The 12,983-nt window shown below is 37.8% G+C and overlaps 1 protein-coding gene across 1 annotated transcript in view; it reads right to left on the reverse strand.

The window, feature by feature from the left end:
• The window catches only part of LOC146135656 (uncharacterized), a 28,335-nt gene extending 15,612 nt beyond the window's left edge, over positions 1-12,723 (reverse strand). The window contains exons 1-10 of the mRNA XM_083396108.1: positions 12,617-12,723; positions 10,374-10,409; positions 9,106-9,236; positions 8,164-8,219; positions 7,388-7,484; positions 7,117-7,281; positions 6,649-6,788; positions 6,369-6,454; positions 841-956; positions 397-455 (exon numbers count right to left, since the gene is read on the reverse strand). Of these exons, the coding sequence (XP_083252234.1) occupies positions 397-455; positions 841-956; positions 6,369-6,454; positions 6,649-6,788; positions 7,117-7,281; positions 7,388-7,484; positions 8,164-8,219; positions 9,106-9,236; positions 10,374-10,409; positions 12,617-12,689 (959 nt within the window). The 5' untranslated portion in view covers positions 12,690-12,723. The remainder of the gene's footprint in view (positions 1-396; positions 456-840; positions 957-6,368; positions 6,455-6,648; positions 6,789-7,116; positions 7,282-7,387; positions 7,485-8,163; positions 8,220-9,105; positions 9,237-10,373; positions 10,410-12,616) is intronic.
• Between the last annotated feature and the right edge of the window lie 260 nt (positions 12,724-12,983).

Consider the following 12,983-nt stretch of genomic DNA (forward strand, 5'->3'; position numbering starts at 1 on the left):
AAAAAGCCCGTTTACGTGGCCATTCCAAGGGCAGTCGATAACCTATTACAGAGTTTTGTGTCATAATCCTACTACATCAAACAGGGTAAAACAAAAAAAACACCACAAGGTAATAAAAACTGCCCCGAAAAGCTCGCATAAGTGTAGATTCTTATTGTGTCATTTGTGCGCGTTGGCTTTTCATCATCAAATCATTTTATTTAAGTGTCTGTTAACATATGTGTAAAACAATTCAAGTCATTTTCTCGCTATTTGAAACACCTCAACCGGGTGTTTCTTAAGTGTGGATAAAAAATTATCGAAAACGTGTAATTGTGATGTAAGCACAAGTTTGTGATGTTCGATAGATAATAGTTCACGTTGACAAGACACCTCAATTACTGAGTGTTAACTTACGTGTAGGTTTTGTTGTATGCTGCACTCACACGGGAAGTGTTTCCAACTTTATAATAGATCTGAAAGAAATCATAACTTGTTTTATGTGTTATTCATACGTCGTAATTTTTATAGAAAAACAGTTATTAGCAAGTATTTTACGTGTACTACTTTGAAACAAGCATAACAGCTGAATACAAGTTTGACCCAAAACAAGTTATTATTTTATTACTGAAATATAAAAGTTTGACCCAAAACTGACAAAACTTGTATAAAAAATATATATATAATACAAACAACACTTAACTTCATTGTGTTTCGGAGCTTGTTTTAAAGCAGTTTATTTAAAGGTTTCTTTCTCGTGCAAATTATCTGTTCTGCTTTAGAGAAAAAAAAAAATTCTAGTGACCCCAACTTTAACCATTCTTTTAAGGTAAAAAGATTACACGTGCTAAACGCTCTCACTTGATTTCCACCAGGAAAACTATATACATCGGGAGGATCTGCTATCGGGTAGGAATAAAAGTTGTCGACCTTCCTTGTAAGATTGCTAATGTTAGACCGAATACGCTGGAAGATTTCTGAAAACATATACATAAAAATAGCCTCGTCAATAGCATTTAATAACTAGAGCCACAGCAAAATTCTGTAGATTAATAAAGAAAAATATTTCGCCCAGTTATTTGAAACATTTTTACCAAAATACAACCAATATTGTGCTTTTCGGTGTAGCGTGTTTTTCTTGTCATTTTGTCAACTGCGAATTCTAACTTTAATTATTAATTTGCGCCTTACTTTAAAATAGGGTCTATAGGGACTTGGGTTCATATTTCGAAATGTATTAAACTGTAACATTGATTCTTATTTTGGTTGGTATGTGTTTTTAAGAGTAATCTGTTTGTGCACACGGCCCTTTTAAGCCAGCTTAACATTCTCTGCACACGGGACATTTAATGGTGTTTTTCTCGTGAAGCTATCTTTCTAATCTGACCTCTGGCGATTTTCCACTGGACTTTTAAATTTAATGACTGCCAATCTCGCAAATAATGGTCACCTTGTTCTGATCTAATCTGTTCGCTGGCGCCAGCCGTCCTCGGACAGTTAATTTGTTTTTCTGCATCGCGTGCCATCGTTATTTTTACTAACTTTATTAAATCGCGTACTTTCCAATAACTGGGTTTTATTCCGTCGACGCCCTTGTCGGCATTTTCAGTTCTTACGTAACTGCTGTTTAGAAGGTGTCTATATTAATCGGCGTCTGAACGTCTCTTTTGTCCAGTATTTGGGAAGTGGGCCATTGCGTTTAGAGGTCAGCACGTTTTGTGTAGTGTTCTGTCTTGTAAGTAATCTTTGCTCACGTATTATAAGCGTTGGTGTGGTGTTTGACATTTTGGCTCATCTAATACATTTAAGTTGCTTGGGTTAAGTTGTGTGGTCTGTAGAATAAACTTAAGCATTGAGGCAAATTAACTCCCCATTATCTTTTTAAGAACTCATTGCGGTTGCGTCCTGTCGGACAAGTATAGGTTAGGCGGTAGATTCTAATATACTAGGGCGCGGCAGGGCGTAACATTCGGAAACTCAAATGTCTATTTAAAGAAATACCTTTATATTGTAGCGTTTAGCGAATCTGTGGCAATCGAAACTTAAATGTGGCAATTGGACCCTTAATGTGGCAATTGGAACTTGAAGTCTCTTACACGAGGTAAGGCTGGTCGTCGTATACATCTGGCTCTTAAAAAATCGGGTTTTGGATTCCGTACAGAAACGACTTAGTGAGATCTACGCAACGTCACTTTACTTATTTAATTCTCACTTTAATGCAATTACAATTACAACCCTATCCGAAATACTCAGAATACAACAGCATAAACGATATTTTTCAACGACTCCGGTCAACAAAGCATACATTATGTTGTATTTTTGTATTGTTCGCTCGAAGAGTAGAATTGAAAAAGGCGTAAGAATAAAAGGGCACAAGCTTATATAGCTTGGATAATTGGCAATTTACATAGCACACACGAGTGGTAATCACCACAGGCAAAACAGTAAAGAAATGCGGTACAATGAACGAAACACGCGCATTTTACAGTCACAAGGACAGTAAACGAAGCGGGACCACAATATCTCCCCTTCGAAGATCGAAATCCCCTCATCAGAAGTGAAATCGCTCAGGAAGTTTACGCGATCTGTTCGTTCGTCGAGGATTGTCGGGACCGAATGAAGGAGAGCTGTGATTCAGTGACATGTCTGAATCTGCACTAGCAGTAAGGCCCTGCGGAATACTTGCTTCCGCTCCCGGTTCCAAATCCTCATCGGACGCGTATCGAGCGCGTAGCTGGTCGATATGACGTCTCCAAATTGGACCACGTGGAAGAACCTTAACATGAAAAGTACGGCTGCCACATCGTTTAATAATGGTGGCAGGAACCCAGCGAGCATCCTCGGTACGTCTTGGACCAAGATACAAAGCGTAACATGGGTCTTCAATGTTAAAAGAAGTGATCTTCACGGGTTTTCGTGTTCCCTGTGTTTGTTTACGTTGCATCAGGTGTGCTGGCGAAGGCAACAGAGTATCTATTTTGGCCCGAATCTGTCTGCCGTTAAGTAGTTCACTTGGTGAAAATCCACTGGCGTTCGGAATACGCCTGTATTGCAGTAGAAACTCTTAAAATATGCCTCTTTGGGAGGTTTAGAAGACTTCTTAAGTGCCTTTTTAAAAGTTTGCATTAATCGTTCTGCCGCACCATTTGTAGCACGAAAGTATGGAGCTCCGGTCAGATGAACGATGCCCCTTTGTTTGAAGAAGTCTTAAAACTCGGCGGACATAAAAGCTTGCGCATTGTCGGAAACAATAGTATGGGGGTAACCGAAATGGGCAAAATCTTGTTCCAACAACTCCATAGTTGTTCTCGATGACATAGATTGCGTTTGATGTACACATGGGTATTTTGAGTGAGCATCTATCATCACAAGCCAATTACTTCCCAGAAAGTTAACTGCATGATCAATGTGTAATCGACTCCATGGCTTTTCCGGCATCATCCATGGATGTACAGGCGCCTTTGGTGGAGCGTTTTGATGTTCAGCACAAGTTTGGCACTTGTGACAAAGAACAGTAATGTCGTCATCGATATTTGGCCAATAGACTGCAGTTCTTGCTAGTTGCTTCATTCGTTGAATCCCAAAATGTCCTTGATGAAGGATCTGTAGAACTGCAGAACGAAGTGATTCCGGTATAACTAACCGTGAACCATACAGTAGACACCCAAAACTTGTACTCAACGAATCCACAACCTTGCGAAACTTTGCAACTGGATCGTTGTATTCAATAGTAGATGGCCAACCTTCTCTCGTAAAACGCATGACTTTGGATAAGGTTGGATCTTTTCCACTTTCCTTTCGGAGTAACGCCGAATCGGTGGGTTGCACTTGCAAACTAAGACTGGTGATTGCACAAACCGTGTCGGTGTCATGTGCACTTTCCTCTATGTCGAAGAAAAAGTGCCCACCGTGCTAAGCGATTTGCAGCTAGAGCAGGCGTAGCTTTAGTAGGACAGAACAATGCCAATAGTGGCTTGTGGTCTGTCAGTAGAATAAATTTCCTACCATATATATATTGGTAGAATTTCTTCGGCGCAAAGATGATAGCAAGAGCCTCCTTCTGAATTTGGCTGTAGTTGCGCTGGCTTTTAGTTAGTGATTTGGATACGTTGGCAATTGGTCTCTCGCTTCCATCATGATAGCGGAAAAACTGCACCACCAACGTTTGATGCATCGCAGGAAATCCCAATAGGTAACATTGGGTCAAAATGTATCAGAACTGTATCAGCTGTCAGGAATTCTTTTAATCTGCAAAATGCAGCTTGCTCGTTATGACCCCATTCCCATGCGATGTTTGACCGGGGAAGTCGATACAGTGGCTCTGCCACGCTTGAAAATTGTGAAGGCAGAAACTTGCAGTAGAATTGGACCGAACCAAGAAAATAACGTAAGCTTAACACATCTTTTGGTGATGACATTTTAATAACGGCATCCACCTTTGATCCTTTGGAAATACCATCTTTTGACAAAATGTGTCCCAAGTATTCCACTTGTGCTAGCGCGAATTTACATTTTTCCAAACGACAGCGTAGACCTTTGTCGTTAAGCCGTTGAAGAAGTTTTCCTTTTGCTTGTACGTCGTAGGGGTTTGATTGGTAAGAAAAACTTGAGCCACCCTCGTTTCTGGTACAGCATGTGCCTGTATAAACGTTGTAAACCTGGACCAGTAGTCGTCCCACAGCTTCGACGTGGAGTCGAATGAGGTAAAGCTTGGTGTAGCAACGGAAGGTGCAGCGTTTTGACTTGAACCGGCTTTCTCGACTAGGGCAAGAATTTAACTTCATTTGTTCATCATGGCGCCTTTGCTGCTCTTGTAGTTGTTCTTGCATCAGCTTTGCAACTTTTTCCATCGTTGAAAAGAATATCTTCGATACCAAACTGCGTAGAACTCGTTCAGTTGGTAGAATCCCCTTCGAGTTTAGTACTGGCCACCAATAACTCTGTTGTATTCTTGTATTGTTCGCTCGAAGAGTAGAATTGAAAAAGGCGTAAGAATAAAAAGGCAGAAGCTTATAAAGCTTGGATAATTGGCAATTTACATAGCACACACGAGTGGTAATCACCACAGGCAAAACAGTAAAGAAATGCGGTACAATGAACGAAACACGTGACTGTAAAATGCGCGTACGCGATTACTGCCTTAAGGACAGTAAACGAAGCGGGACCACAACACATTAGAATAACATATTAGAGTGGTGATGCGTTTTACCCATCCAGCTCATGCGCATTGGTCACACTTGAGCGACATCAGTGACGGAACATAAGAGATCACGTTAAACAGGGCAGTTAACTTACTGGTATTGCGTTACCTGTTATATGCAAATGATACAATGTGAAGTCGCAAGTCGGCCAAATGACTACGTGCGATGATTTGACAAGGAAGTTAAAAAAAGAATTGAAACGTCATTCGTAACCGATTAATCTTAAAAAGTCAACCCTGGCTTAACTTTGTGGACGCCCTAGAACAGGGGTCGGCAACCTACGGCCCGCGGGCCGGATGAGGCCCGCCGATGAAATCCATTCGGCCCGCCGTCTCCTAGACAAACCAGACACGAGTCTATTTGACATACTTTTTGATTAATTTAACTATGTAATTGCGAAAAATGTTCGCGCTTCGCGCGAATGTTCATTATATGTTTGGTTTGTATACGCATGGAAGCTACCTTTTTAACTAGGTCAGCGATTCTTTACCGTTGCGCCGTAAAAGGCTGCCAAGTGCGTCGCAAACAAACGGAAAACGTATTCAAAATTATTGGACATATATTTTTTAACATTTTTTTATTTTCGGCAATGTAACAAAACTTGCAAAAACATTAAAAGAAATATCTGTATGCCCCCCAAAAAAAAATCGCGCTCGCTTCGCTCACCTGGTGCGCCTTGACTTAAAACGGTTAACAAACACTGAGCTAGATTAACTTTAAATGTTATCGCGTTCCCTCAAAGTAGTTTTATTACACTCTTCATTAGTAGCACGGATGACGACGTGTGAACTTGAATTTTTAACCAAACGAACGCTTTTTTTTCGCGCTTTGCGTCAACAATTTACTGCCACTGTAAATGTGATTAAACGTTTTTAAGTGCAAAAAATGTCCAAGGCCCGCCTGATTGACAGTTGCTCTAACATTTTAATACCACAATTCTTAATTAACATTTGTGCGGCCCGCGGAGACCTTTCTAAGTTTGGTTTTGGCCCGCGACTAGAAAAAGGCTGCCGACCCCTGCTCTAGAATATGTCGACATATAAATTACACTGTATAGAAGTAAAACTAAACAAAAAATCGACATGCAACCACTGAAATATCTCATGTGTGAGTAAAAGATTGGTTAAACTACGATCATCACTGGGAGATAACTTTCTTACGACTCGCAACACTCAATGCGTAACATACCGCTTCGATCGCCATCCAATATGATATGCATCATCGTCATCATTGTTGCGTTGATTTCTTTTTGCGAAATTGTTTCACCAGTTGGTCTGCAAAAGAAAGTAGAAATTATAAATAGAAAAATTTAGAAAAGCTAATAGCTCTATTTAGGTTATTTTAATTTTGCAAACGAATACTTTCGCATTTCCACCTGACTTAGACACTTTTTTGACCAAACGAGTTTTACGTGAGCTTAGAAACTATAATTTTAGTATTTTGCGAGATTTATTAAATGCTATCTTACTTTGACAAGAGTATGTAACCAAGAACAGCTTGACCACCACCAGACTTCACCGTAGCCCTGTTTCTCGAATAATCTTTATAACGAGGACGACGTCCAGTATCGTGGTATGACGTCGACACAACAAAAGTACGGTTCGAGTTCTGTTGAAAATATCAAAAGATTTATTTTTTCTTGAATGAAACCTTCAACAATTAAACAATTATATCAAAAGGTGTGGTTCCAGATGGTATTTGAGTTCCCTCTGCATTCGTTAGGTACAAATTTGGACAGACGTTTCGCCGCAGTAATAATTAAAGTATTATTAAAATAATCTTTTGTGTAGCTTAATAAATGCGAAAAAAATGTTGAATAAAATGTACATGGAATAACGAGTCTTTTTTTCTATGTTTTACACTTGCAATTAATTAATGTATTTGCTATTTTCAACAACCGTCAAAGTAAGTTATCCGAGTTGTCACATATACCTACCGGAAAAAGTGGTAGAAAAAAGTAAACTTCGCAAAACGTTGGTTCTTGGGGCGCGAAATCCTGCACGCCTCCATATTGCATTGTATAGTTTCGCGTTGAAACCAAGCCCGCAAAAGTCTCAAATTTGACTTCTTCGACGCTAATGTAAGTAGGGAAACTCTGCACCTGGTCACAAAATTGCGTTTAAGTGGACTATTTCAGTGATGGCATGCGTAATCTAATTTCGTAAAATAATCATGAAGCAATGTTTCATAATAGTATAAACACTGACCTTTATTTCGTACTTTTCCGGACCAGATTTTTCACCGAGAAGAAAGAGTGCTGTGAATGGTGTGACACCATACGATGTAAATGTGAATAAAGGTTCCCTGAAATGAACTGGATTAAACGATGCTTTTCATAATCTACTACAGCCAATTAAAAAATGTTATATATGCGGTTTTATACAACGTCCTAACCAGATAATATGGAACGAACCATTTCCAAGCCAAGCGATAAGTGGTTATGTCCAATACAGGTATTACAGGTACGGCAAGTGACATAATTAAGATAAGTGATAAGAAATGAAAGTCAGTTTGTATTTACGCTTACAGAGAGATATATTTGGCAACAAATAAAAGAAAGATTAGCGAAATACATTTCTCGTTCAATCTTACAAAATCCCTGACTTTGATTACGTCAGGCAATATAAAGAATATAAGCTACTTCAGGGTCGCACAAATATTGACCAGTGGCTATAAAAAATGTTGCAGATCATTTTGATGTAAAGGCCGGGTTCCGATATATTAACCAAACTTGGGGCATCCTTTAAAAGCGTCCTACTAATCTGGTGAAAGTATAAATAAATAGAACAAGCTTATAGAGTCAATGGAATCCGACCGCTTTTTAAACGACTGAATAAACTCACTATAATTGCTATATTAGAAATAGGCAAGATTGGCACAGTTTAACTATCCTCCATGATTCTTCCGAACTTGCCACGCTCATGGGATAATTAATTTGTGGCAGATGCGCCAACCGAAATACTGACGTTCCCTTTGAACTCACGTGTAAGTTTTGTTGTAAATTGCACGTTTTGGTCCTTTCTTTCCTTCGAAAGATACCTGAAAAAACGCGTTCGATGGGTTAATGAAACACTTTCTTTAGCGTTAGTTCGGGCAGCTCTTGTTAACCTAATCCTATAGGGGTATAATTACGAGTTACGACTAATGGGGTTTAATTTACCAAAGGAGTAAGTAATCCATTATGTGAAAATGTTTGTTTTTAACCGCAGTTCAAATTTCAAAAAGTATATGGTAAACAGCTTTTCAGTTTTAATTTATTTAATGTTTATTCAAATACAACATAATTTAAAGATAAAAAATAGAAGTTTGACAATGGAGTAATATGGCTATATGTTAAGGCTGTTAAGCAAAATGTAGTATCCAACCTATGGGATTGTTTAACATTTTTGGGTAAGGAATACAAATTAGTAGGCCATTCTAGTGTTGTTCAATCACTGAAAAGAGTATTTCAAAAAAAAAATTGTTTGAGGTAACGATATAAAGAAAGTTAAGAACCAATAACATAGATCAGATGTGTTGAAATGGTTTCTGTCCGCAACAGTCAAACCTGACAACATGATGATCCGCTAAACGCAATAGCAAATATATTGGACATGGTATTTTCAGTGTGCTTTATTATAGTACCGTACAACATATTAATAACCTTGTAACAGTTAAAAGTGAAGTATGCAAGATTGTTTCAGTGAGAAAAATATTTATAATGAGTTGGTTTAGATCTACTCACAACAGCATTGAATCTGAAATAATGCAAAAAGTTTTTTTTGAGACTAAATTGGACGATGCGCACAAGAAGTTGACAAATGGCAGATCGAGATCCGCCATTTGAACACCACAGACATAAATAATCAAAATTTTGTTTAAAATTCAATCTTATGGTTTACTATTAGATAGCCGAAATAAATAAGCGTCTGGGATTTGTGCTCACATGGTTTCCATCTCTTCGCCCGCCCTTGCTTATTTGGTAAACTCCCGGGGATGAGGGTAACTTGTAGAAGAAAAAGTTTTCCACGTTCCCTGTCAGATTAGCAGAGTTGCTTCGAAGGCGCTCGACGACATCTGTTGAAATATATGTTATACATTTTGTTTGTAATTAAATTGGAGTTTTGAACCGATTAAGCCAGGGGCCCGAGGATCCGTTGAGGGTACGTGGACTAGTTTAAGGCGTCCACGTAGGCCTAACTGAAATATTAGTGTATTATTTTAAAAACGAATGATTTAAAGTTTTTTTTGAAGAAAATATATTAACTAAAACAAAACTCTTGGAACCTTCTCCTTAAATGTTATTACACTACATTTCAATTGCAAAAAATTTGGAACGCAAACGGCAGTTTTGCCATGTTTACTACTACTAGAAAATCCTGCCGACCATGTTCTACGCAAACCAAAATAAAATTTTAGTAGTCCCCGTTACAAAAGTTTAAGCACCACTGCCACCGAAGTAATTGATCACAGTATAGTCAAAGCAGATGCTACTAAACCCCATTGTATTGTGTGTATAATTTTAGTCTTAATTGCACAAATTGTTCACACATTTAACCCGTAAATATCGCGATGGGTTATTCAAACTTTTGAACGGTTTCGCGCGGGTAACCATTTCATATTTGCAGAAACATGTTACCAAGCAAAATAAAAAATAAAACTGTTTAACAAAAAAACGCAACTATAACATTCTCGTTTTGTTTTATGATAACAAAATGAGGTTTTAAACCTAAATTTGGAATACTGATAATACAAAGAAGTGAATGATGCCAGTTACGAACAAACACATGTGAGTATAAATTTTAATTCGGCTGTAACGTGGGACAATTAGTGATTGCTTTTAACAGTTTCAACTTCAGACCCTGGTGTTTTTTTTTTTATTTGTATAAGATTTATTTGGATTAAAAAATGACAAATTCACGTTTTGAAAGGTTAGTTTATCCTGGGCGTCTTTTTTAGGAATTCAAAGGCATAAAGGTATTATGTGTGGTCACACGATATGTATTAGGGTGTGGAAGTACAGAAAGTATGTTTATCTATATTTGGGAGGAAGGTAAAATAATTGTCCACCACTTCATTCAAACATAAAATAATTATAACAAAATTTGTTTATATAAAAACTCACGAGGCCATAATGTATAAATTGTTTATAGCGTAACTTGGCCTCATGTTCACCTTACAGTTCAGAAAAGGTTTTATGAACGTTATACTCACCATTCGCGAATGTTGCAGTGGTCTCTGACGCAAATGCTAGAAACGAAAAATAAAGATCAAACAATTTAATATGTGATAACGCTATTGAACAGACATTATGAAAAATGTTTAGTCAACGATGCAATGTATTCTTCGTAGAGGTGTTTTTCTTATTAAGACAAACCGCGAATATGTTTACATGTGTTTTATGGCGACGCGTAAAGATGTCTATTATTAGCCTGTTAGCCGCTGTAGGCGTTTTCCTAGTGGCAATCATGACAGAAACAATTATTTTTTCTGCATAATTGCCACGCATGAAGAAATCAAATTGACAATTAAGAAAAGATGACTTGAAATACAAAACTATGGTATAAGCTGCATTTCTCAATTGGTGCGCCAGAAGGTTGTATTCTGCGCCCAAGCCCGTCGAAAAAATATTCGAAATATATTTATATTTATTCCTTTCTATTTCGGCTTACTTTGCTGAGTGCGCAGTAACAAAACGATAAAGCCTATAATACAATAAAAACGAGCATGAAATTTACGATAACTACCGGTATACTGCGTAAAAGGTGCGCACTGCGCAAAAAAGTTCAAAACAATTGTCATAGGGTGTTTGGCTGTTTTGTAACCGAGCGGTCACTTAATACCTGTAGACGTTGTATTTTATAGTGTTGTAAACCAGTAACGTTCCACCAAATGGCCACTTTGCTGGATTTAGCTCGTCTTATTTTTGTTGCTGTAACGAAAACCATTACTTATTTGAAATTTTACGCAATACAGTAACACAAAGACGCGAAAAGAAGTCTTCATGAAAACAGAAAACACGTCAGGGCACACTTTTCAAAATATAACCATTCGATAACCGACGCACGTTATAAATGTGGCCTCGGGTGTATGAAAAATGTATTTCGCTGAGTTTAATTATGTTGAATCATTTGCGGGACTATCGTTCAAAGTGGCTTATTTTGCGTGGTTCTCAACTGTATTCTGCGTGCTTCTCAACTGTATTCTCAACTGTATTTTTCTGTCAAATTACCATAAATGTTAAGGTTTGTATGAACGTTCACTCAAATTATTTGATTGACAAAATACGAAGTAGGTTGGTACCAAATACAAAAGTGGTATGCACGTGCCGTACGCGTATACACATACACCACTTACATACAAACACACTAGCACACACACACACACACACACACACACAAACACAAACACACTAACACACACACACTAACACACAAACACATAAACACGGACTCATATACACCTGCGTCAGTTCTAGACAATCGACAAAGTGTGGACCGGTACAGAATAAGTTATTAGTTGTTTAGTTCCGCGGTGACCAACACATTTTGTCCAATTTTTTTTACTTTTACTTAAGATGCGCCGCACAATTTCATTGTTTCAAGGGGGACACACAATAAAACCTAAAAAGCAACAAAATCTAAAGCAGAAAAATCTATAAAACCGTAGTATTAAGATCAACGACATAAAAAATCCATACCCAGTATTATTCATGAGAGAATATGGTCTAAATCGTTTGAATAAGACAAAAAAACTTGTCGGATTAAATCCTAAATTCATCGAAATAAAGGTGAAATGCCAAAACAACGCCTGAAATTGAAGGAAGAGATTATGGGACGTTTGGGCGACCTATAGTTTGAATGGCTAATTTGAAGCGCCGCTGTTTTGCAGTGGATTTTTCGGCCCTGTTTAGGAATATTGGTGGGTAATGGGTAGGGTGAGAAAATAGGTTAGGTTTCAAATTATCAGGGAAATTGGTCATATAGCCTACTTGGGGGTGGGGTTTGGGGTGAGGTAAAATGTAGTGGAGGCCTGATTCTGGCCATTTAGGTCTTATTCCGTCGGATTTGGGACATTTTTACGATTTAAACGGCAATACAACAATAAGGTATATGCTCTATTTTGGTCTCATTCCAACGTTGCGTTGTTCTTATTTCGGTCCTATGGCTGGAGTTCTTTTAAAACGATAACTAGATACATACGAACAAATTGTATAATAAACAACATCCTATACTTTTCTGTTGTACTTTTTAAAAATAGCATATTGTTATTCATTTTGATAAGGTATAGGCTATACCTACTCTTTTAATCTTGAAGGTATGTTGCGCGACTAAAAAACATTAAATGGGCTATCCTACATTATTTTTTATTAAAAAACTAATTTTTGCCATTAGTAAACTGAGTAAATACAAAGTGGCTATAGGTTTCTATGAATTTTCAAAATCGCAAATATATACCTTTGCTTGTTCCAGTTGCGAAAACACAAATCAAGAGCAGTATTTCCACGAAAACTGTATCCTTCCTATACATTGTGCCTAAAGAAATGACTGAAAAACATGTTTGTCCTCTGTAGCGCTGTATAACATTCCTAAGCGAAACAGTCATTATGGATTTTCCTGTTAGCGCTTCGTCATTATAGCCCACAGGCTTGATTGTATGTTGGCAAGTAGCGAAAGCGGTCTTAATTTTAAAGTCGTTTCTGCTATAGCTTTAACCAGTGGTGGCGATTCAGTCGGTTCTCACTGGTTGTGTAGAACCTTCTCACAACATTTTATGAGATCAGCGAACCGGGTAGCATTACTGGTTACCTTCAATGAATTTTTG

This window comes from Ascidiella aspersa, chromosome 8 (assembly GCF_963924565.1).
Source record: "Ascidiella aspersa chromosome 8, kaAscAspe10.2, whole genome shotgun sequence".
Classification (NCBI taxonomy): domain Eukaryota; kingdom Metazoa; phylum Chordata; class Ascidiacea; order Phlebobranchia; family Ascidiidae; genus Ascidiella; species Ascidiella aspersa.